Source organism: Delphinus delphis, chromosome 16 (genome assembly GCF_949987515.2).
Source record: "Delphinus delphis chromosome 16, mDelDel1.2, whole genome shotgun sequence".
Taxonomy (NCBI): Eukaryota; Metazoa; Chordata; class Mammalia; order Artiodactyla; family Delphinidae; genus Delphinus; species Delphinus delphis.
The window spans coordinates 19,604,328-19,627,038 of record NC_082698.1 but is presented as its reverse complement, the minus strand read 5'-3'; the positions used below and the strand labels follow the sequence as shown (position 1 = coordinate 19,627,038).

Here is a 22,711-nt window from a genome sequence, read left to right as displayed (position 1 = left end):
CAGTTACTTGTGATTCCGGTGCTCTCGCAAGAGAGAGTAAGCACACGTCCTTCTACTCCGCCATCTTGAACCAATCTCTCTGGTTCATGCTTCTTACGTCCTAAGAAATATTTGCAAAATCCAAGATCACAAAATTTTCTCTTAAGTTTTCTATAGGTAATCCATTTAGATCTGAGATTCATTTAGAGTAATTTTTTTAGAAGGTGTGAGGTAACAGTTGAAGTTCACTTTTTGGCAAATGGACCTCCAGTTGTTTCACTATCATTTACTGAAAAGACATTTCTACATTGAATTGCCTTGGGATCTTTGTAAAAAATGAAAGGACCATGTATGTGTGAATCTATTTGTGGACTCTATTCTTTTCCATTGATCTAAATATTTATCTTTACTAAAATACCACACTGTCTTAATTACTGCAGGTTTTCTAGTAAGTCATGAAGTTAAGTAGCGTAAGCCTTCCAAATTGGTTCATCTTTTTCAAAAGTTCCTTTGAGTATTCTAGGTCTTTTTCATTTTCACATATATTATTGAAGCTGCTTGTCACTTTCTACAACAAAGCCTACTAGAGTTTTGATTGGGATTGCATTGAATCTGTAGATTAATTTGGGGGAGACTTGACACATCTGAACAACATTTAATCTTTTGATGCATGAACATGGTATATCTCCCCATTCATTCAATTATTTAGATGTTTTTAAAATTCAGCAGTATTTTGTAGTTTTTCAGAGTGTGGGTAATGCACATACTTCAATAAATTAGTTAATATTTGTTAAAGTAGTTAATATTCTTTGATGCTATTGTAAATAGCAATTGAATTTGGTATATTGACCTTGTAAACCTACTTTGCTAAACTCACTTATTAGTTCTAGTAATTTGTATATTAGGATTTTCTAAATAGACACTAAATGATGTTTACGTTAAAGATATTTTTACTTTTTCCTTACCTTTCTGTATGATATTTATTTTTCTTGCCTTGTTTCATTGGCTAGGACCTCTAGTACAGTGGCTGAATAGAAGCTGATGAGAGTGAACATCCTTGCCTTGCTTCTGATATTGGGAAAACATATGTTCTTTCACCATTGATATGACAACTATAGATTTTTTTGTAGATGCCTTTTAACAAGTTGAGGAAATTCCTTTATTTCCTAATTTGCTGAAAGTTTTTATCATGAATGAATGGATGAATTTTGTCAAATGCTTTTTCTACATCTATTGAGATTATACTGTGGTTTTTCTTTTTTATTCTGTTAATATGGTTAATTACACTGATTTCATTTTTTTGAACCTTAAACTAATCTTGCATTCCTGGAATAAACCCTACTTGGTCATGGTGTATTTTACAATACTCACGCTAACATCTCTAGTTAGTACAGACTCCACAAGTTTAAGGGTGCAGTCCCCAACATGACTGCCCTCACTACAGTTGCCAGATGCAAGTTTAAGAGTCCCCAGGCCACCCACGTTTATGACCAACTGACTACAAATTTAGGTGTTCCCACAATCCCCTCAGGTTCAGTAGTTCAATAGAACTACTCATGAAACTCAGGAAAGTGCTATACTTACGATTACAGGTTTTATTATAAATAATACAAATCACGACCAGCCAAATGAAGGGATGCATAGGGTGAGGTCCTGGAGAATCCTGGGCATGGAGCTTCTGTGTCCTGTCCGTGTACTATCAGGATACATTACCCTGCTGGCAGATTGATGTGTTCACCAACCAGGAAGCTCACCTGAACCTTGGATTCTAGAGTTTTTATTTCCATATCATTATGTAGTCACAGTTGATTGAATCATTCACCATGTGATTGAACTCTCTAGTGACCCTCCTCTCCCCAGAGGTTGGCTGGTATCAGTTGCTCAAAGCCTGAATCCTCTAATTACATGGCTGGTCTTTCTGGCATGACCAGTCCAATTTAAGTCATCTCCCTAGCATAAACTCAAGAGTGGTCCAAGAGCCCACCATGAATAACAGAAGACACTCCTATAACTGAGGAAATTCCAAGGTGTCCGAAGCTCTGTCCCAGGAAATTGGGACAAAGACCAGACAAGTTTTTTATTGTAAAACTGATAGTTTCTATAAATTTGCTAATATTTTCTCAAGAATTTTTGTGTCTGTGTTCTTGAGGGAATAGTAGTCTGTGGTTTTGTTTTGTTTTGTTTTTCAATGTAAGTTCTTTGTCAGGTTTTGGTATCAGGGTAATACTGGCCTCAAAATGAATTGGGAAATATTTCCATTTCCTTTATATTTTGAAATATGTTCTGTAGAATTAGTATTATTTATTCCCTAAATGCTTGGTAAAATTTGCCAATGAATACTTCTGGGCCTGGAGTTTTTTTGTGGGCAGGTTGTTTTTTGTTGTTGTTGTTGTTCTCGCTAATTTTTTCCTTGCTCTTATGGCACCATGACTTTTTTTTTTTTAACATTTTTATTGGAGTATAATTGCTTTACAATGGTGTGTTAGTTTCTGCTTTATAACAAAGTGAATCAGTTATACATATACACATGTTCCCATATCTCTTCCCTCCTGCGTCTCCCTCCCTTCCACCCTTCCTATCCCACCCCTCTAGGGGGTCACACACCACCTAGCTGATCTCCTTGTGCTACGCGGCTGCTTCCCACTAGCTATCCACTTTATTCTTGGTAGTGTATATATGTCCATGCCACTCTCTCACCTCGTCACAGCCTCCCCGTCCCCCTCCCCATATCCTCAAGTCCATGCTCTAGTAGGTCTGTGTCTTTATTCCTGTCTTACCCCTAGGTTCTTCATGACCTTTTTTTTTTTTTCCTTAGATTCCATATATATGTGTTAGCATACAGTATTTGTTTTTCTCCTTCTGACTTACCTCACTCTATATGACAGACTCTAGGTCCATCCACCTCACCACAAATAACTCAATTTCGTTTCTTTTTATGGCTGAGTAATATTCCATTGTATATATGTGCCACATCTTCTTTATCCATTCATCTGTTGATGGACACTTAGGTTACTTCCACGTCCTGGCTATTGTAAATAGAGCTGCAATGAACATTTTGGTACATGACTCTTTTTGAATTATGGTTTTCTCAGGATATATGCCCAGTAGTGGGATTGCTGGGTCGTATGGTAGTTCTATTTGTAGTTTTTTAAGGAACCTCCATGCTGTTCTCCATAGTGGCTGTATCAATTTACATTCCCACCAACAGTGCAAGAGTGTTCCCTTTTCTCCACACCCTTTCCAGCATTTATTGTTTCTAGATTTTTTGATGATGGCCATTCTGACTGGTGTGAGATGATATCTCATTGTAGTTTTGATTTGCATTTCTCTAACGATTAATGATGTTGAGCATTCTTTCATGTGTTTGTTGGCAATCTGTATATCTTCTTTGGAGAAACGTCTATTTAGGTCTTCTGTTTGTGGGCAGGTTTTTGATTATGAATGCAATTTCTGTAATAGATGCAAGGCTGACACTAACTCTCTATTTCTTCTTGAGTTAGTTTTGATAATTTGTATCTTTCAAGAAATTTGTCCATTTCATCTACATGTTGAATTTATTGGCATAAAGCTGTTCATAATATTCTCTTATCATCCTTTTAATGTGTGTAGTATCTGTAGTGATGTGCTCTCTTTTGTTCCTGATATTAGTTATTTTTTTTGTGTTCGTAATTTTTGCCTTTTTTCTGCATCAGTTTTAGAAAAGTTTATCCATTTTACTGCGTTTTTTTTTTAAAGTCAACTTTTGGTTTTATTGATACTCTCTGTTGTTTCCTGTCTTCTATTTTGTTTATTCCTGTTCTTGGCTTTATTATTTCTTCCTCTACTTCAGAGTTTGTCAACCCTAGCACTATTGACATTTTGGTCCAGATAATTCTGTTTTGAGCATCATTGGATGTTTCGCAGCATCCCTGGCCTCTCCTCACAAAACACCAGTAGTGTCTCCCTGGTGTGATAACCAAAAATGTCTCCAGATGTGGCCAAATATCTTCTGGTGGGAAAAATAGCCCACACAGTTGAGATCCATTGCCCACCTTCTTTTGTTTTACTTTGCTTTTTTTCTACCTTCTAAAGGTGGAAGGCATTGATTTTGGACTCCATCACTGCCCCCTACCCCAACATAAGGATTTAAAGCTAGAAATATTTTTCTCTAAACACTGCTTTAGCTGCATGCCACAAATTTTGAAATGTTGTATTTCTTTATCATCCAGCTGAAGATACTTTGTTTTCTTTGTGATTTGTTCTTCAACCTGTGACTTCTTATTTCCTTTTCTATTTCATTGGGCTTAATTTGCTCTTCTTTTTGTAGCTTCTCAAGGTGAAAGTTAGACCATAGATTTTTAACTTTGTTTTTTATACTAATAGAAGAATTTAAAGCTAAACATTTCTAAGTACTGCTTTAGATACATCCAACAAATTTTGACATGTTGTGTTTTCATTATCATTCAGTTCAGAATATTTTCTGATTTCTTTGTCATTTTTCTTTGATTTGTCGCTTATTTTCCAAATATTGCTATTTTCCTAGTTATCTTATTGTTACTGATTTCTAATTCCATTGTGCTTAGAGAACTTACTCTGTATGATTTTTTTTTTTTTTTTTTTTTTTTTTTTGGCTGTGTCGGGTCTTCGTTTCTGTGCGAGAGCTTTCTCTAGTTGTGGCAAGTGGTGGCCACTCTTCATCGCGGTGCGCGGGCCTCTCACTATTGCGGCCTCTCTTGTTGCGGAGCACAGGCTCCAGACGCGCAGGCTCAGCAGTTGTGGCTCACGGGCCTAGTTGCTCCGCGGCATGTTGGATCTTCCCAGACCAGGGCTCGAACCCGTGTCCCCTGCATTAGCAGGCAGATTCTCAACCACTGCGCCACCAGGGAAGCCCTCTGTATGATTTTAGTACTTAAATTTATTGAAAATTATGCTTTACAAAGTGCATAACTTAGGGACGTTTATGTAATATATCAAAAGATTTACCAGAGACAAATTAGAGTGTTTGCTGTTTTTGAAATAAGAATTGATTTTTACTGAATTTGATTCATGTGTAATTTTTTCATTTTTTCTTGTTTATTGAAAATGTACATACAGAAAAGTGTATAAATCCTAAGTGTATAGCTCGATGAATTTTCACAAAGGTGAAGAAATAAAATATTATAGACTTACTGTCAACCCTACCTGAGGTAACTACAGTCTTCTTTTGATACCATTAGTTTTGCCAGTTTTTAACTTTATACGAATGGGGTTATGCAGTGTGTATTTTTGTATCTGCCATTTTTCATTCAGCACTATGTTGAAATTTTGAAAATTCATCCATGTTATTGCATAATAGTTCATTCTCAGGGCTCTATAGTATTACATTATATCAATATGAATGTTCCACAATTTATTCATCCATCCTACTATTGATGGACATTTGAATTTCCAGTTTTGGGCTAGTATGAAAAGAATGTGTATTCTCTTGTATGTCCTTTGGTGAGCATATTTATGTATATTAGTTTGGTGTATGCCTCTGAGGGAAAATGCTGAATCATAAGGTATGCATATATTCAGCTTTGATAGTAAGTTTTAAGAAAAACTTATTAATTGTAGTTATTGTTATGCATCCTGTTTAGACACTTGCTTTTTTGTGGTCTTAGTTATTGTGGTGGGTTTTTTTGTTATTGTTATGGAAGAAGTAGTACGTTTCTTATGAGGCATTTTTCCTAAAAGTGCAGTATTCAAGTTTTACTGTCTTTAATGTTTTTTTTTAAAATATGTACTTGTGATAGAAATAAATGTACAAAACTACTTCTTTGAAAGAATTACTTTATTGGCAATAAGCATGATTTTCTTTTATTACAGTGTTCTTCAAACTTTATTGACCACTTTATTATATACCACTAGCAGCAAAAAACTACTGTATGCCTAATATATTTGTATGTGTTGATAATTGTATACATGTATCACTGTACTAATATTTTATAAATATAGAATAAAGTTTAAGAAGAAGAATAAACATAAATAGAAGTTTCACTATTCAACCAATTCTTTTTCAACCCCTTTAGGTATATACTTTAGAGACCCCCTGCTCTAATAAAGCTGAAGTTTAAGCTTTAGGATACAGTTAGAAAATATTCATTTAGCATCATAGAATGTGTTCTTTTCATTGTGTGGAGGACAACATCCACTAGGCACTTTAGGATTAGAAAATAAGTGAAATGAAAATGTTAACAAATTAGGGGTTGGCTCATTAATCCAACAAAGATAGAAGTCTTTTCTTTTGTTGGAAGAGAATATTAATTCTGGGAATGGGGGCTTTTATTTTCCTTCCATGGTGGTACTACTCTTGAGCCAAATGGTACAATTTTGTGCAGTTTCAATTCTACGCTTCATTTCATTGACTGCCACCAAACTGCACCCTAAAGAATTAAAAGTTTACATATTAAAGCAGTGTTGTAGTCAGTGAAAAATCACAGATTTGGTTGAGATAATGACTCCCACTCAAGCAGAGAATACGTTAGCATGTCTCTTAAAGGGATAGTATTTGCGAAAAAGATTACTGTGATTTGATGATAAAATGATAGAAATGTCTTTATCCCTGTCCTTGGAAGTTGTTAAGCATTCAGAGTAAGAGTGTCTGAAAGGAAGACAGTTCATAGTGTTTGTTCTCAGAGGTGTATTTTTGTTTGGAGAAGAAAAGTGTGCTAACCAGATGGATTATTCAGAACATCTCAGCTTTATAGGGAATTTATCATAATGGGTTATTTTAATGGCATATTATTGGAAGGGTTTGGTCAGGCACATAGGCTCAGGGAAGCAAAGAGGTTGTTTCTGAGTGTGCTAGGATGTGATGCGTTCAACTTCTCTGTTTGCCAGCACTGTTTGGATCGTTATTTTCTGCGTGTACGTATAATTAGACGTCATACCTTAAATCTTATACTGTCCTCACAACCGACTAAATGATCAAAAGACCTGTCTTTTCCTTCAGTTTCTTTTTTAATCATTATGGTTGGTTGGTTGTTTCCAGGCTAATTCCAAGTGTTACTAAGAACCTCTCAATTTGTTGCCCCATGCAATATGTTTAACATTGTTTTAGGTAGTATATTTTCAGTCTTGTGAAAAATAATAAGAATATTTACAGTGGCTAACATTTACTGAATACTTACTAGGTGCTGATGCTTTTACATTATTCTCTGATTCTCACAGTAACCCAGTCAAGGCATGTGGTATTATTCCAGTTTTACAAACGAGAAAACTGTTAATTAGAGAGGTTAAATAATTTGTTCAAAGTTCCACAGCTAATGTGAGTGATAGGGCTAATATTTAAACTCAGGGCTTTTTTCCATTTTTGTTTTCTGGTTTTGCTTTGGACTTCACAACTCTGCTTGTTTGCTTGTGCTATATCCTTTCCACTTGGAATGTCTTCTCCCTACTAGGTCTGGTTTCTAGTAGTAGCAAATGTACTCATCATGTAAGCCGCAGACCAAATGTCCCCTTTTCTAAAGCCCCATTTTCTGATAGCCCCATTTGTAAGTAAACTCTGCATCCTTTAAACTCTCACAACACTTTGTACCTTTCTTAATATATTTGTTTTGCCTTGAGTTATAATTATTCCTGTAAATGTCTTAATCTACCAGCTAGAGACTGTCTCTGATTCCTTGCAGCTTAAGACAATTTTGAACATTGAAGATATGCAGTATTTGTTGACTTGATATTAGAGGCAAAAAAGTCATCAAAATAGGAGTAAATGCTACTGATGCATTTTTTAAAAATTGGAAGAATACGGCAATATGATAAAGATTAGTACATATGTGATCATTTTTGCTTCTTGGTATTTGGAAATCTTGTTAAATTTTACTAGTGGTATAACTAGATATGGCATACATTTTCTGGTTTGGTGGAAAAGTTCATATACTTAGCTATCATTTTATATTTTTTAAGAAGATAATAAAGAAAAATCTGAGAGAGTTGGGAAGAACCTGCTGTTTTAATTTTGTTCACAGCAGTGGTTCAAATTATGTTCTTTTGGTGTAAGCTTTGATAGTAGGCTCAATATAATGCTGGAATTCAGCAATTGGTTATCTTTGGATATATATCTTTTTTTTTTTTTTTTTTTTTGTGGTACGCGGGCCTCTCACTGCTGTGGCCTCTCCCGTTGCGGAACACAGGCTCCGGACGCACAGGCTCAGCGGCCATGGCTCACGGGCCCAGCCACTCCGCCACGCGTGGGATCCTCCTGAACTGGGGCACGAACCCGCGTCCTCTGCATCGGCAGGCGGACTGCCAACCACTGTGCCACCAGGGAAGCCCGGATATATATCTTTTGCATTTAGGGCCATATGTGGAATACCAAACTGTTTGAAATAAGTATACGGTGCATAGTCTTCGTCTCTCTAAATAGATTATTTCCATTTATTACTTACTGTAGTATTTCTTTTTTTTTTCTCTGCTTCTCTCTCTCTTTTAAATTAATTAATTATTTTTTAAATTTTTTGGCTGCGTTGGGTCTTCGTTGGGCTTTCTCTAGTTGCGGCAAAGGTGGGGGCTACTCTTCGTTGCGGTGTGCGGGCTTCTCATTGCAGTGGCTCCTCTTGTGGAGCATGAGCTCTAGGCACACGGGCTTCAGTAGTTGTGGCTCATGGGCTCTAGAGCACAGGCTCAGTAGTTGTGGCACATGGGCTTAGTTACTCCAAGGCATGTGGGATCTTCCCGGACCAGGGCTCGAACCCATGTCCCCTGCATTGGTAGGCGGATTCTTAACCAGTGCGCCACCAGGGAAGTCCCCTTACTATAGTATTTCATTGTTTTTGTTTTACTTGTTCTGAGTTTTCTTCTCAGATTAAGGGAATTAAACCAAAACTTACTAAGAGGGGGTGGGTGGGATATTTTATTATTGATCACACGTTCAAATTTTGGACAATATTTTTTTGCTTTAAATCTCTTTCAAATACACCTTTTCCCTCTTCTAACTTATTGATTTACTTTGACATTTCATTCGAACAACAAAGAACTTAAACCTTTTAATAAATACTTATATGTGGTAGAGATTTGGTTGTAATTTATTGAGTTTTGAAGTCTGAGTCTGTGTTATACTGAAAGTGCTGTGTTTTTATTGTTTCTCCCATCTGAGTCATATATATCCTTGCCATTAATTTGTCTGAACTCTTAAAGCATCCTGAGATTTTTTTTTACATCGAGAGAGAGAGAGAGAGATGTTCTCTTATTAAGATAATCTCTTGAAAATGAACATCAAACTACAATGAGGTATCACCTCACACCAGTCAGGATGGGCATCATCAAAATATCTACAAACAGGGGCTTCCCTGGTGGCGCAGTGGTTGAGGGTCCGCCTGCCGATGCAGGGGACACGGGTTCGTGCCCCGGTCCGGGAGGATCCCACATGCTGCGGAGCGGCTGGGCCCGTGAGCTGTGGCTGCTGGGCCTGTGCATCCGGAGCCTGTGCTCCACAATGGGAGAGGCCACAACGGTGAGAGGCACGCGTACCGCAAAAAAAGAAAAAAATTTACAAACAGTAAATGCTGGAGAGGGTGTGGAGAAAAGGGAACCCTCTTGCACTGTTGGTGGGAATGTAAATTGGTACAACCACTATGGAGAACAGTATGGAGGTTTCTTAAAAAACTAAAAATAGAACTACCATACAACCCAGTAATCCCACTACTGGGCATATACCCTGAGAAAACCACAATTCAAAAAGAGTCATATACCACAGTGTTCATTGCAGCTCTATTTACAATAGCCAGGACATGGAAGCAAACTAAGTGTCCATCGACAGGTGAATGGATAAAGAATATGTGGTATATATATATACAATGGAATATTACTCAGCCATAAAAAGAAACGAAATTGAGTTATTTGTAGTGAAGTAGATGGAAATAGAGTCTGTCATATAGAGTGAAGTAAGTCAGAAAGAGGAAAACAAATACCGTATGCTAACACATATATTAGGAATCAAAAAAAAATGGTTCTGAAGAACCTAGGGGCAGGACAGGAATGAAGATGCAGACGTAGAGAATGGACTTGAGGACATGTGGAGGGGGAAGGGGAAGCTGGTGAGAGAGTGGCGTGGACATATATACACTACCAAATGTAAAATAGATAGCTAGTGGGAAGCAGCCACATAGCTCAGGGAGATCAGCTCGGTGCTTTGTGACCACCTAGAGGGGTGGGATAGGGAGGGTGGGAGGGAGACGCAAGAGGGAGGAGATATGGGGATATATGTATATGTAGAGCTGATACGCTTTTTTATAAAGCGGAAACTAACACACCATTGTAAAGCAATTATACTCCATTAAAGATGTTTAAGAAAAGATGAACATCAGTCTTTTTCATCCTGTGTCACTTGGACCTTATGAAACTGCTAAGAAAGCAAAAGGTGGACAGTAGACAGTAATTCAAAGAAGGCTTTTGGCTCTTGAACTAAGACAGTGGGTAAAATTTCCACAAATTATGAGACTGACAAAAATATTGTTAAAATTAAGAAATTTGATTATTAAATATCCATTAAAATAATAAATCAGATTAAAGTAATCAGTAATATAATAATCTGAAGGCTTTTGACATTAACCAGAATATATTAAATGCTTAAAGTTTCAGTTCTGATGATAGGAACTTAAATTTTCCTTTATAAAATTCCATTATTGTTAATGCCAAACTATTGTAAAAATAATACGTTTATTCAAGAGAACTGAGTATAACATAATTCTAATAGTAGCTAACTTTAGGTAGAGTTTGTTATATTTTGATGTTCAACATAAATTTGTTTATTCCTCATAACAGTCATATGAGGCAAGTACTGTTATTTTTCCTATTTCGTAGATGAGAAAACTGAGCACAGAGAAATGAAGGGACTTTTAAAAGGCCACACAATACTTGAACCCAGTCAGTCAGGCCTTAGAGTCTGTGCCCTTAACCTCTCTTCAGTATTGCTTGTCACTGAGTGGTTAAGAACTTGGGGTTTGGAGTAACAAAGACGTGGGCTTAAATCATGGCTGCAACTTATATTCTTGGGACAAGAGCATGTCTCTTTACCTCTCTGAGCCTCAGTATTCTTGTTTATAAAATGAGGGTTGTTTGGAGGATAAAATGAGGTAATGTATGTTAACTGTTTAGCAGACACTCAGCTTGTTCAATAGATGGTAAGTATTATTGTAACAAATACTAAAAAGTAAAATGAAAAAAGTCACAAACGGAAGACTTTGTTAGCATTTTGTGGTGTATCCTCCCAGTCTTTTAAACATGTGTTTTTTATTTTATTAATATATTTTCTTCTGTTCATGTTATTTTTTTCCCTTGTATAACTTTTTTTGGTTTATGTTTCACATTCAAGGAAAGAAGGCTTGAATTTGTCTGTATCACTTAGCAATAAGACAAGCCTGTTTCAGCTTCTGTGGTGGCCAAAACTTTTTCTCTCCCTATGTTTAGGAGTAGGTAAGTGGAGATAGAAGAGGACACAGAAGTACATATACCTTTTTTTTAAACAAAAAAAATGGGATTATGTTTGAATTAAAATTTCTAATATGATGTCTACAAATCAGTAAAACGTAGGACCCTAGAAGTAGGCAAGAGAATACTTGCTAGTATCAATTTTATCAAAAATGACAATGAGATCCTAATTTCAAAATATTTAGAGTTGTTAACTGAAAACAGTATACCTGAATGAACAGTCCTAATGAACATAGACTATTTCTTCTTGATGAGTGAGATAGATAGAAGTCTGACCATGTATTGCATTGTTAAATAAATTAACTGGGTGAATTTATTTAGCAGTACCTAAGCTAATCCCCCTTTCTATAGCCTCAGCAACAAAACATGGCTAATACTCTTTTTTTCCCCCTTTTTTCCTCCCTTTTAGGTCTACACACAATGAGCTGGAAAAGAATCGGTGAGTCAGTGATGAGGTGCAGCTTTCATATATGTTAAAAAGCAAACTCAATATTTGACCTGTGAAAACATATTGCATATGTAGTTATAACTTTTTTACATGTGTAACATATCATGGTTCTGATATATGTGTATTCTCTCCAAAAAGTAGTCCGCTTACGCTATCTAAACTGGAAGACATAAATATACTCTTAAGTTTATTTGAATTTTGAGTTTATGTTGAGCGTTCTTTATTTCTGTCTCAACGGGTTAATTTTGATAGGTTCATGGCTTAAATATGGTCTTGCTAAAGGATTAGGTTTCTGTAATGGAGCTAATAACTATTATGGGAAATTGTAGGATATTGAATTTCTCTTTCTTTGCAGTTCATTCATTCATTCATTCATGCATTCAACAAATCTTTATCTTGCACCATCTATATGTCAGTGCCAGGCAGGCGTAATGCTTTACATAGTAAATACAAGAATGTGTAAGGCAGTTTCTGACCTTAAGGGATTTATAGCTTCCTGGGAGAGAAAGATAAGTAATTAAAATACTGTATAGTGTGGTAAGTATGATGATACTGTATAGTGTGGTAAGTATGATGATGGAGAAGCAGAGGATGCTGAAAGATCATTTTTGAAGGTCACCTGATTCTCTCTTGAGGGAGTCTTAGAAGACTTTCCAGAGGATAGTGAGCACTGTTTGTTGAGGAGACTGCAAGAGGTTCAGTATGAGTATAAAAGATGGTAGCATGAGGCAGGCCAGGCCAGATGTTGACAATTATGCTGAAGAGTTTGGACTTTTTCTGAGAGCAGTAAGCAGTTGAATGATTTTAAAGTGGGTTGTCATATGATCATATTTGGGTTTTGGAAAGATCACTTTGGCTACAGTATAAAGAATTGGCTGATTGGCAGAAGGGATCTCAGAGACAAGAAAACTCTTTGGAGGCCATTGGAAGCCTCCAAGGTAAGAGATGATGGTAGCCATTGGAGATAGAAGTAGACAGAATAAAGAAATAGTATGGAATATAATCAATAGAAATTGGTCATTAGTTGGCTATGGAAGGTTAAGTTTTAGATTGTATTATCATTTACTAAAAAAAGGAATGTAGGAAGAGGACAAGTTTGGGGGAGAAGATGAGGATTGAATAACTAAATATTCTCTTTTTGGTACGGAGGTTAAAGTAATAAGCAACAAACTGGAATTGTTTATATTAGCCGTTTTTTAAATTATATAAGTTTCAGATGTACAGCACTGTAATTCGACATCTGTATGCACTAAAAAGTGACCACCATACAGTTGACCACCTTCATCCATTGCACCCTGCCCCACAACCTCCTTCCCCTCTGGTAACCAGTAATCTGTTCTCTGTATCTATAGGTTTGTTTTTTTTGTTTTGTTTTGTTTTTTTAGATTCCACGGACAAGTGAAATCATAGGTATTTGTCTTTCTCTGTGTGGCTTATTTCACTTAGCATATACCTTCAAGGTCCATTCATGTTGTCACCAATGGCAGAATTTCATTCTTTTTTATGGCTGAGTAGGATTCCCTTGTGTGCATGTATGTGTGTGTGTGTGTGTCTGTGTGTGTATACACACACACATGCCACATCATCCATTAATCCATTGATAGACACTTAGGTTATTTCCATATCTTTACTACTGTAGATAATGCTGCAATGAACATAGGGGTGCATATATCTTTTCAAATCACTGTTTTCCTGTTCTTTGGATAAATACCCAGAAGTAGAATAGCTGGATGTACCACCCATTTTTGACATACAAGATCTCTATGACCTTCAACTTTTTGTCCTGCCCTTTTTTAAATAGCAGGGCCCTTACATATTGACTAACCTAACTGCCTCACTGCAGATGAATTTAAATGTCAAATCCTCTTGAAGAGGCTTAGCATTTTCCTCCAGGCTGACTTAGTGGCTTTTACCACTTTATTTGCACAATGCTCTGTTCACATCTCCTACTGTAAAACTTAATCAGGTAGTCTTATAATTATCTGTTTATATGTCTCTTTCTGCCAAATGACTATGACTACCTCAAAGGTAGGGATTCTGTTTTGTTCAGTTTTGTATTCTTGGTGTCTAGCATTTGATGCATGTATAGTAGATGGTAGCTTTAATACTGAATGAAGGATAAAACTGGAGCAAAGTTCAGTGGTCTAGTCAAAAATGTTTTGCTAGTTTGAGGCAAAGCAGTTTGGCAGGAAATGTTTTAAAGAGTCTTTTCTGTCTTATATTTCTAGTATATTAAAGGAAGTATCCGGCTAGTTTAAACATGGCAAAAGGACTAAGAAATAACAGCTTTGAAGATACTAAAAATAAAACCTTCTCTTGACCTTTAGAGCACAGAGTGTATTTTTGGGCCATATGTTTTAAATACTGGTAAACATGTGGCTTTTATAATTATTTCACCCACATGAATGTGGCCCTTGAGAGACCCTCATTGGAAATCTAGCAAAAACCTTTGTTTAACACGAGAGTAAAGAGACTGTTTAGTAAAGTATTTGGAATTGAGCTTTTAAAACCTTTGAGTAAACTTCATTCAATGCATTCTGTATATCAGTTCTGACTTATTGATAACCTTATCACCCATAGTATTACTTTGATATGCCCTGTAACTTGTTTAATCTCATATTTGTCTATAGCACTGGAGTAGCATGTGTGGCTTTTATCACCTGGACTGTACCTGATCTCTGCTCTCTCCAGTGAAGGCTTTTTGTTCCCATTTTATTTACTTACGTCTAAGACTTTCTGGCTGGTTTCCTACCCTACCTCTCTTAAGGCATGGTTCAGTTATCCTTTTCTGTCCTCTTCTGATAGTCCTAGATGTCTTTATTTCTCAAATTATGTCTTCTCCTCTCTCCCGTCTTCCCTCCTGTTCTTTCGTCCTCCCTCCCTCTCTTCTTTGAGGTTGAAAGGTAATATAGAATTAACCTTTCCAAGATATATTTGTTTTTAAAAGGGATATTTATCAATATAAATAAATTTCTAATTTAGTGGAATGTGTCAGAGGATGAGTGTTAAAGGAAGAATACAATTGAATAACCTATACTCCACTTCTGAAAAGTGGATCTAACAAGAAAACAAATATTGGTAGACACAGGATGATTTAAAGGGAGGGGTGGGGGGATGTTTTAGCCAAAGAGCAGGAAAGCAGCACAAGAATATTTTTAATATTTAAGCCTGTATTGCTATTACACTTTTTAGGCCCCCACCCAGTTCTATTTAATGATCCTTTTTTCTAAGGCACTGTTTTTATTTGACATATTAAATAAAAAGTTAACGTAGATTTGGCATCCTTTAAAATAAATAGAATTTTGGCTTTACCTTTCATTTGCTTTTGAGTGTGAGCTTATATGAGGAAAGTAATTCACTGTCAAAAGAGTGATTTGATTTTGTTTTCATTCTGAAAACATATCCCTGAAGCAAGTCATATTTTTGAAATTTTGCTGCTCTACATACAATATGTTCATATCAAAAGTTTTTTTAAAAAGCTTAGTTCTAAAATCTTGCATATAAAGCTACTCCAAGTTAGTGGGTATTTTTTACTGGGGCAATGCAGTGAGAATTAGAGTAGATGATTTTAAATTGTTAGTGAAAGACAGAGTAATTCCAGATGGCTATCATTTTTTTTAAATTTATCTATTTATTTATTTACTTTTGGCTGAGGTGGGTCTTTGTTGCTGCTTGCGGGCTTTCTCTAGTTGCAGAGAGCGGGGGCTACTGTTCATTGCGGTGCGCGGGCTTTTCATTGTGGTGACTTCTCTTTGTTGCGGAGCACGGCCTCTAGGCACACGGTAGTTGTGGTACTTCAGTAGTTGTGGCTTCAGTAGTGGTACTTCAGTAGTTGTGACTCTCTGGCTCAGTAGTTGTGGCTCGTGGGCTCTAGAGCGCAGGCTCAGTAGTTGTGGCACACAGGCCCAGTTGCTTGTGGCATGTGAAATCTTCCTGGACCAGGGCTCGAACCCATGTCCCCTGCATTGGCAGGCAGATTCTTAACCACTGTGCCACCAGAGAAGTCCCCAGATGGCTATCTTAAACAGAGCCCTAAGATTGTTGAAGCCCTGGGTCTGGCCTTGAGGAGACAATAGCCAACAAATGTTGAGGTTCGTACTCCCAGATTTCAGAGGGTCTGGCGAGCACAGAGTAGTTTGCTCTGGCCCACAATTACCCCAAGATGCCTATAGCCCATTAGGGAGCTTTTAGGTAGTTTCAGACCTGATAAGGAAATTCAGATTCTTTCTTGGATAGGTTCTGGGTTTCTTTTTCTGCCTAAAACCTTGATGGTTACACTGAGCCTGGTCTAGGTGGTACAGAACATTTGTTACCTGTGTATTCACCCTGTCCCTCTAGACCTACAATAGGTCGTAACAGGCTCAGGAGGTAGAAGTAAAGGGAAGTAGAATACCTTTAGCTGTTCTGCATTCCTCAGGAGCCTATGTGAATCATCTCATGGTAAAATTAATTTTATTTCTGAGTCTTTGAGATTTGAAAATCAAGAATTTACATTGCCCCATTGGCTTATCTTATAAGTTGGGTCCTTTGCCAGAGAAGAAACCATTCAGTACAGATTTTAGATCACTTCATTGCTTTTTCATTTTCTTAATTCAGATTACTGAAGATGTTTTTGAAAGAGTCAACAACTTTAATAGGACTTTAATGATCAAGAACCTTAGTGCTGACAGCAGGAGAGGCCCTTTAACCTTAATAGTTGTCATTCCATTGAAACAAAAGGCTTACTCTTATCCCCACTTTGGCAAAGCTAAAAGGACCATATGAGGACACTGGACTTACAATGCCTTCCTAGGCAGAGCAGAAGTACCCCGAGTATTTGTGATAAAAGAGAACATGCCCAGTGAATGGTAATCGGTGTCCTCCATATAGAGATTTTCTTATACCTCTGAAGGAATGGTGAAAATGAGCATTTATTGAGTACTTACTGTGTCCTCCCACTATGCAAAACCATTGTTTAATCCTGTAAGGTAGGAAGGCAGAAAGTATAGATCAAAGTGTTATTAAAAACTAGTCATTTTGGGCTTCCCTGGTGGCGCAGTGGTTGAGAGGCCACCTGCCGAAGCAGGGGACGCGGGTTCGTGCCCCGGGCCGGGAAGATCCCACATGCCGCGGAGCGGCTGGGCCCGTGAGCCATGGCTGCTGAGCCTGCGCGTCCGGAGCCTGTGCTCCGCAACGGGAGAGGCCACAACAGTGAGAGGCCCGCGTACCGCAAAAAAAAAAAAAAAACTAGCCATTTTGACCATCATAACTACAGTTTGAAACAAGTTGATGGGAACACAAAACAGTCAATCATCGTATCTGATCATAAATATGATAGCTATGTGTAATATCAGTCTTTCTCTTCAGTAAGGATTAATAAATACTGTGTTTGGCATCATGGTACATAAAATGAAGTATAAGATACCCTGTCCTATCCTTAAGGTTAAGGCCATTGTAGTTTGGTAGTTATAAGTTGCCTCTTTCAATACCAGGATATGTATGATATGTTAACAATTAATGTCTAGAAGGATGCATTAAAATTGTTTTTCAACCTGAAGGTTGAAACCCATTAAGTAGTCTATGCAGTCATTTTAGTGAGTCATTTGAAAAAGAAGTAAAATAGAATAGAAGATACCAAAGTGCGTTGCTTGAAGTAAAGTTAAATGTAGAATTGTGAAACTTGTATATACTGGCTCGTGATGTAAAAATGCTGTGGTCATAGTCAAACAGCTAATGCCTGGATAGTCAAGGAGAATGTATCCTGAGCCATGAGGAAGCGAGAGACTTTGAATCTAAGGAAAGAATAAGGAAAGGGGTCAGAGCCATGGAAGCAGGAAGGTGGCATCATAAGCTCTGTCCAGGAAAGAGTGAGTAGCCCATATATAGTGGAAGAGTAGAGTCTTATCAAATTGGTGTTGGGAAATGAGGCCAGAAAGGTGGTTTGATATTAGACTGCAGTGTTATTGAATGTCAAGGAAGTTGGATTTTATTTTGTTGGTAGTAGTTTTTGAGACTGTTGATCAAAACATACACATACAAACGCACACACACACGCACAGACATGCGCCCATACGCACACATACTCTAGCTGTGAAATCAGGGAGACTGGTTTGGATATTCTGAAGTAGCCCAGGTAGGAGAAGGATATAAGAACCAGCATTCAGTTGATGGAATTAGGAATAGAAAGGGACAGAGCAGACTAAGAAACAGTGTAAAGAAAGAATATTATTTTCCGTTAACTGCTACTATTCATTCCTTCTTACGTTTCATTCTTTACATAGCCTCAAGAGTAATCTTCTTAAAGGATATATCACGTCTTGCCATTTCTGTTTACAGTCCTCCACTGGCTTCCTATTGCAACTAGATAAAATCTATGGCCAACAAAGTCCTACCACTCTATCCCTCATCTCCTATGGTCCAGCTGGCACTGTTTTCTTTCTTTTTCTCAAACACACCATGTTTATTTCCATCTTAGGGCTTTTGTACATGCTGTTTCTTCTGCTTGGAAAGCCCTTGCTCTAGTCTTTCATCATTATTTCGTTCTCAGTTTTCAGGTCATCTCCTTAGAGAACAGTATTTGCCCCCCAGTCACTTTCTATCCCATTGCCTTTTCTGTCACCTTAACATTTATCTCTGTATGAATTATTTATTTGTTTGAGTTATTTGACTTCTTTTACTAGAATATAAGTTTCAGGAAGGCAGAGACTTTGTCTTATTTACCCTTAGCAGGTAGCAGTCATTCATTAAATGTTCACTGAATGAAAAAATGATTAAATGTACTATTGAGCATATCTATTATCAATATGTTATTTATTGAATTATAATGACTTAAGTGAAAAATGACAAATATATAAAATACTCTTGAGAGCTCAGAAGACATATTATTATAATAAAACAATTTCATAGGAGGTAAATGGAAAACTTAGTGAATTCTCAAAATGTTAATAAATTATATGGAAAAAACTTGATAACTGGCAACATACTAAAGGATTTTTACGATGCAGAACTTTATCCTGCTCATAAGAAGAGAATCGGTAACTTTTTTTTAGAAGCTAATTGATTCTTTCAGTTCATTAAGATATCACATAGCACACTAAAAAAAAGACAGGTAATTTTTTAAAGGGGAGCAGTTTACCTGACGGAGTTTATGCTGCACTTGTGAGGTCTTTACTCTTTTCTCATTCCATGACTTGAAAATGGTTAAGCATTTTTTGAGGTAAAGATTTATGTATAGTTGGAGACTAGAATATCATAAATAATTTCAACTTTTTTGTGTTAGAATTTTTGGTGTATTATGTTTATCTCAGTGGTTTGGACATGATAATGAATACAGTTTTTTTTTAGACTATATACATGTCCTCATTTGACATGGACTTTTTTTTTTTTTTTTTTTTTTTTTTTTTTTGGCAGTACGCGGGCCTCTCACTGTTGTGGCCTCTCCCGTTGCGGAGCACAGGCTCCGGATGTGCTGGCTCAGCGGCCATGGCTCACGGGCCCAGCCGCTCCGCGGCATGTGGGATCTTTCCAGACCGGGGCACGAACCCGCGTCCTCTGCATCGACAGGCGGACTCTCAACCACTGCGCCACCAGGGAAGCCCTGACATGGACATTTTGACAGAGTGATTGTTTTGGTCTACATTATCTTAGAACAAGACATAAGAGTAAATCTTTGACCGTGGGTTAGGCAGTTGTTTCTTAGTGTATCACCTGACTATTTAGGGTTCCTTGGCAGGAAGAGCATATCTTAAATGGTTTTAGCTGCGTATTTTGGGTGCTTTAATGACACTTGTTTAAAAAGAACATATGCTTTTATGTACAGTGTACACATTCTAGAAAAAATACATTTGTTAGGAGGAAAAACAACTTGCAAGATTGGTTTGGTAGAACTTTCATTAAAACTCTTATCTCAACTAATATTGAAGGATATTTGCTTGCATTAAAAACAGGTTATGTGGGACTTCCCTGGTGGCGCAGTGGTTAAGAATCTGCCTGCCAATGCACGCAGGACACGGGTTCGAGCCCTGGTCCGGAAAGATCCCACATGCCGTGGAGCAACTAAGCCCGTGTGCCACAACTACTGAGCCTGAACTCTAGAGCTCGCAAGCCACAACTACTGAGCTTGCATGCCACAACTACTGAAGACCACGTGCCTAGAGTCCATGCTCCACAACACAAGAGAAGCCACTGCAGTGAGAAGCCCACGCACCGCAACAAAGAGTAGTCCCCACTCACCACAACTAGAGAAAGCCCATGCACAGCAATGAAGGCTCAATGCAGCCAAAAATAAATACATTAATTAATTTTTTAAAAAAAGTTATGTAGTTAAGGAAACTATACCTTTATTGTAGGTTTGAAATATATAACTGCAGCTGGATCAAAAGTCTGTAGTTTTCGATTGGGTCCAGTAATTCTGGAAAGTTCAGTTGAAAGTTTTTCTTAGCCTTGGTTTATTACTAAGATATAAATTTCATTATGAAAATACCTTATAGTAACTTCCTTAGACTGATAAAAAGGTCATTTATGAAAAACCCACAGCTAACATTGTACTTAATGGTAAAAGACTAAATTCTTTCCGCTAAGATCAGGAGTAAGACAAATATGTCTGCTCTCATGCCTTCTACTCAACATTGTACTGGAGGTTCTAGCCAAGACATTTAGGTGAGAGAAAGAAATAAAAGGCATTCAGATTGGGAAGGAAGAAGTAAAACCATTTCTACTTGCAGATATCATAGTCTTGTCTTATGTATAGAAAATCCTAAGGAATACACATAAAAAAACTAGAGTTCATTAAAAAATTTAGCAAAGTTGCAGGGTTGAGGATTGACACACAAAAACCAGTTCTGTTTCTATAGATAAGCAGTGAACAATCTGAAAATGAGTTTAAGAAAACAATTCTATTAACAATAGCATCTAAAAAAATCAAATACTTAGGAATAAACTTAACAAGGGAGGTGAAAGATTTGTACACTGAAAAGTACAAAACACTGTTTAAAGAAATTAAAGAAGACCTTAGCTGGAGAGAGATCCTGTGTTTATGGATTGGAAGACTTAATACTGTAGTACTCACCATATTGATCTGCAGATTCAATGCAAGCACTGTCAAAATCCCAGCTTCTTTTTTTAGCAGGGATTTACAACTAATCCTAAAGTTCATATGGAAATGCATAATACCCAGAGTGGCCAAAGCAATCTTGAAAAGAATGAAGTTGGAAGATTCATACTTCTCAATTTCAAAACTTACCACAAAGCTATGTAACCAAGACAGTGTGGTATTGATCTAAGTATTCTTATACTTACAGACTTATAGATCGATGGAATAGATTCCAGAAACAATCCCTCATATTTATGGTAAATTAGTTTTCGACAGGGATGCCAAGACAATTCAATGTCTTTTCAACAAATGGCGCTGATACAACTGGATATCTATATGCAAAATAATGAAGTTAGATCCCTATCTCACACCATATACACAGATGAACTCAAAATGAATCACAGACCTGAATTTAAGGTATAAAACTTATAAAATTCTTAGAAGAAAACCTGAGAGTAAATATTTGTGACTTTGGCCTAGGCAATTGTTTCTTACATAAGACACCAGCAGCACAAGCAACACAAGAAAAAATAGATACATAGGACTTTATCGAAATTTAAAACATTTGTGCTTCAAAAGACACCATCAAGAAAGTAAAGACAAATTACAGAATGGGAGAAAATACTTGCAAAACATATATCTGTTAAGAGACTTGTATCCAGAATATATGAAAAACTCTTACAACTAAACAATAAAAAGACAACCCAATATAAAAATGGGCAAAGGATTTGAACAGATATACAAAGGGTCAATAAGCACATGAAAAGATGCTCAACATCATAATCATTGGGGAAATGCAAATCAAAACTATTGAGATACCACTTCACCACTCACTAAAATGGCTAATTGCTTACCAACTTTGTGATCATCCTTTCATCATACCAGTCACCATTGGCTGGGGAAAAGGTCTGAAAAAGTCTACTGACCTCACAGTTTGGCACTTAAAAAGTGCTGATTTCATCATTGTCTGATGGCATTGCACAAATGACTCAACACTTTACAACTGCTTAAGATGTGTAATTAACCACAGATAAATTTCCAATATATTATATGGTGTTACTACCTAATGTGGTTCAAGTACTTGATAATGAGGAAAGATTGAGTTCTGTAACATATAAAAAGAGAATATTTAAAGATTTTTCAGAGCCTCTAATTAACAATGAAATTTAACAAAATTAAGACCATATATTGAAAGAATATAGTAATTGTATCAGTTTCTCTTAAGGTATACTAAAATATAACTTGATTGTATTTGTCAGACCTTGAACAACAAAATTTTAAAAGTATAGCTGTTGGGGGGCTTCCATGGTGGCGCAGTGGTTAAGAATCTGCCTGCCAATGCGGGGGACACGGGTTCAAGCCCTGGTCCGGAAAGATCCCACATGCCACACAGCAGCTAAGCCTGTGCGCCACAGCTACTGAGCCTGCGCTCTAGAGCTCACAAGCCACAACTACTGAGCCCAAGTGCCACAACTGCTGAAACCTATGTGCCTAGAGCCGGTGCTCCACAACAAGGAGAAGCCACCACAATGAGAAGCCCACATACCGCAACGAAGAGTAGCCCTTGCTCACCGCAACTAGAGAAAGCCCGCGCACAGTAACAAAGACCCAATGCAGCCAAACATAAATAAGTAAATAAATAAATATATATATATATATTTTTAAAGCACGTTCTTTGGAGGATTTTTTGAAGAAAAAGTATAGCTGTGGAGGGAAGGAGAAACGTCATTGTCCAGATAGCAGGAAATAGCTACGGATCTAGTTTTCTGATTAGGCAAGTAAAAATG

At 37.1% G+C, this 22,711-nt stretch overlaps 1 protein-coding gene across 4 annotated transcripts in view; it reads left to right on the top strand.

Annotated features, from left to right (window-relative positions):
• Window positions 1-22,711, top strand: part of MXI1 (MAX interactor 1, dimerization protein) — a 100,206-nt gene that overhangs the window by 38,114 nt on the left and 39,381 nt on the right. For all 4 annotated transcript variants that reach the window (XM_060034089.1, XM_069541506.1, XM_060034090.1 and 1 more), the window contains exon 3: window positions 11,816-11,845. In XM_060034089.1, the coding sequence (XP_059890072.1) occupies window positions 11,816-11,845 (30 nt within the window). The remainder of the gene's footprint in view (window positions 1-11,815; window positions 11,846-22,711) is intronic.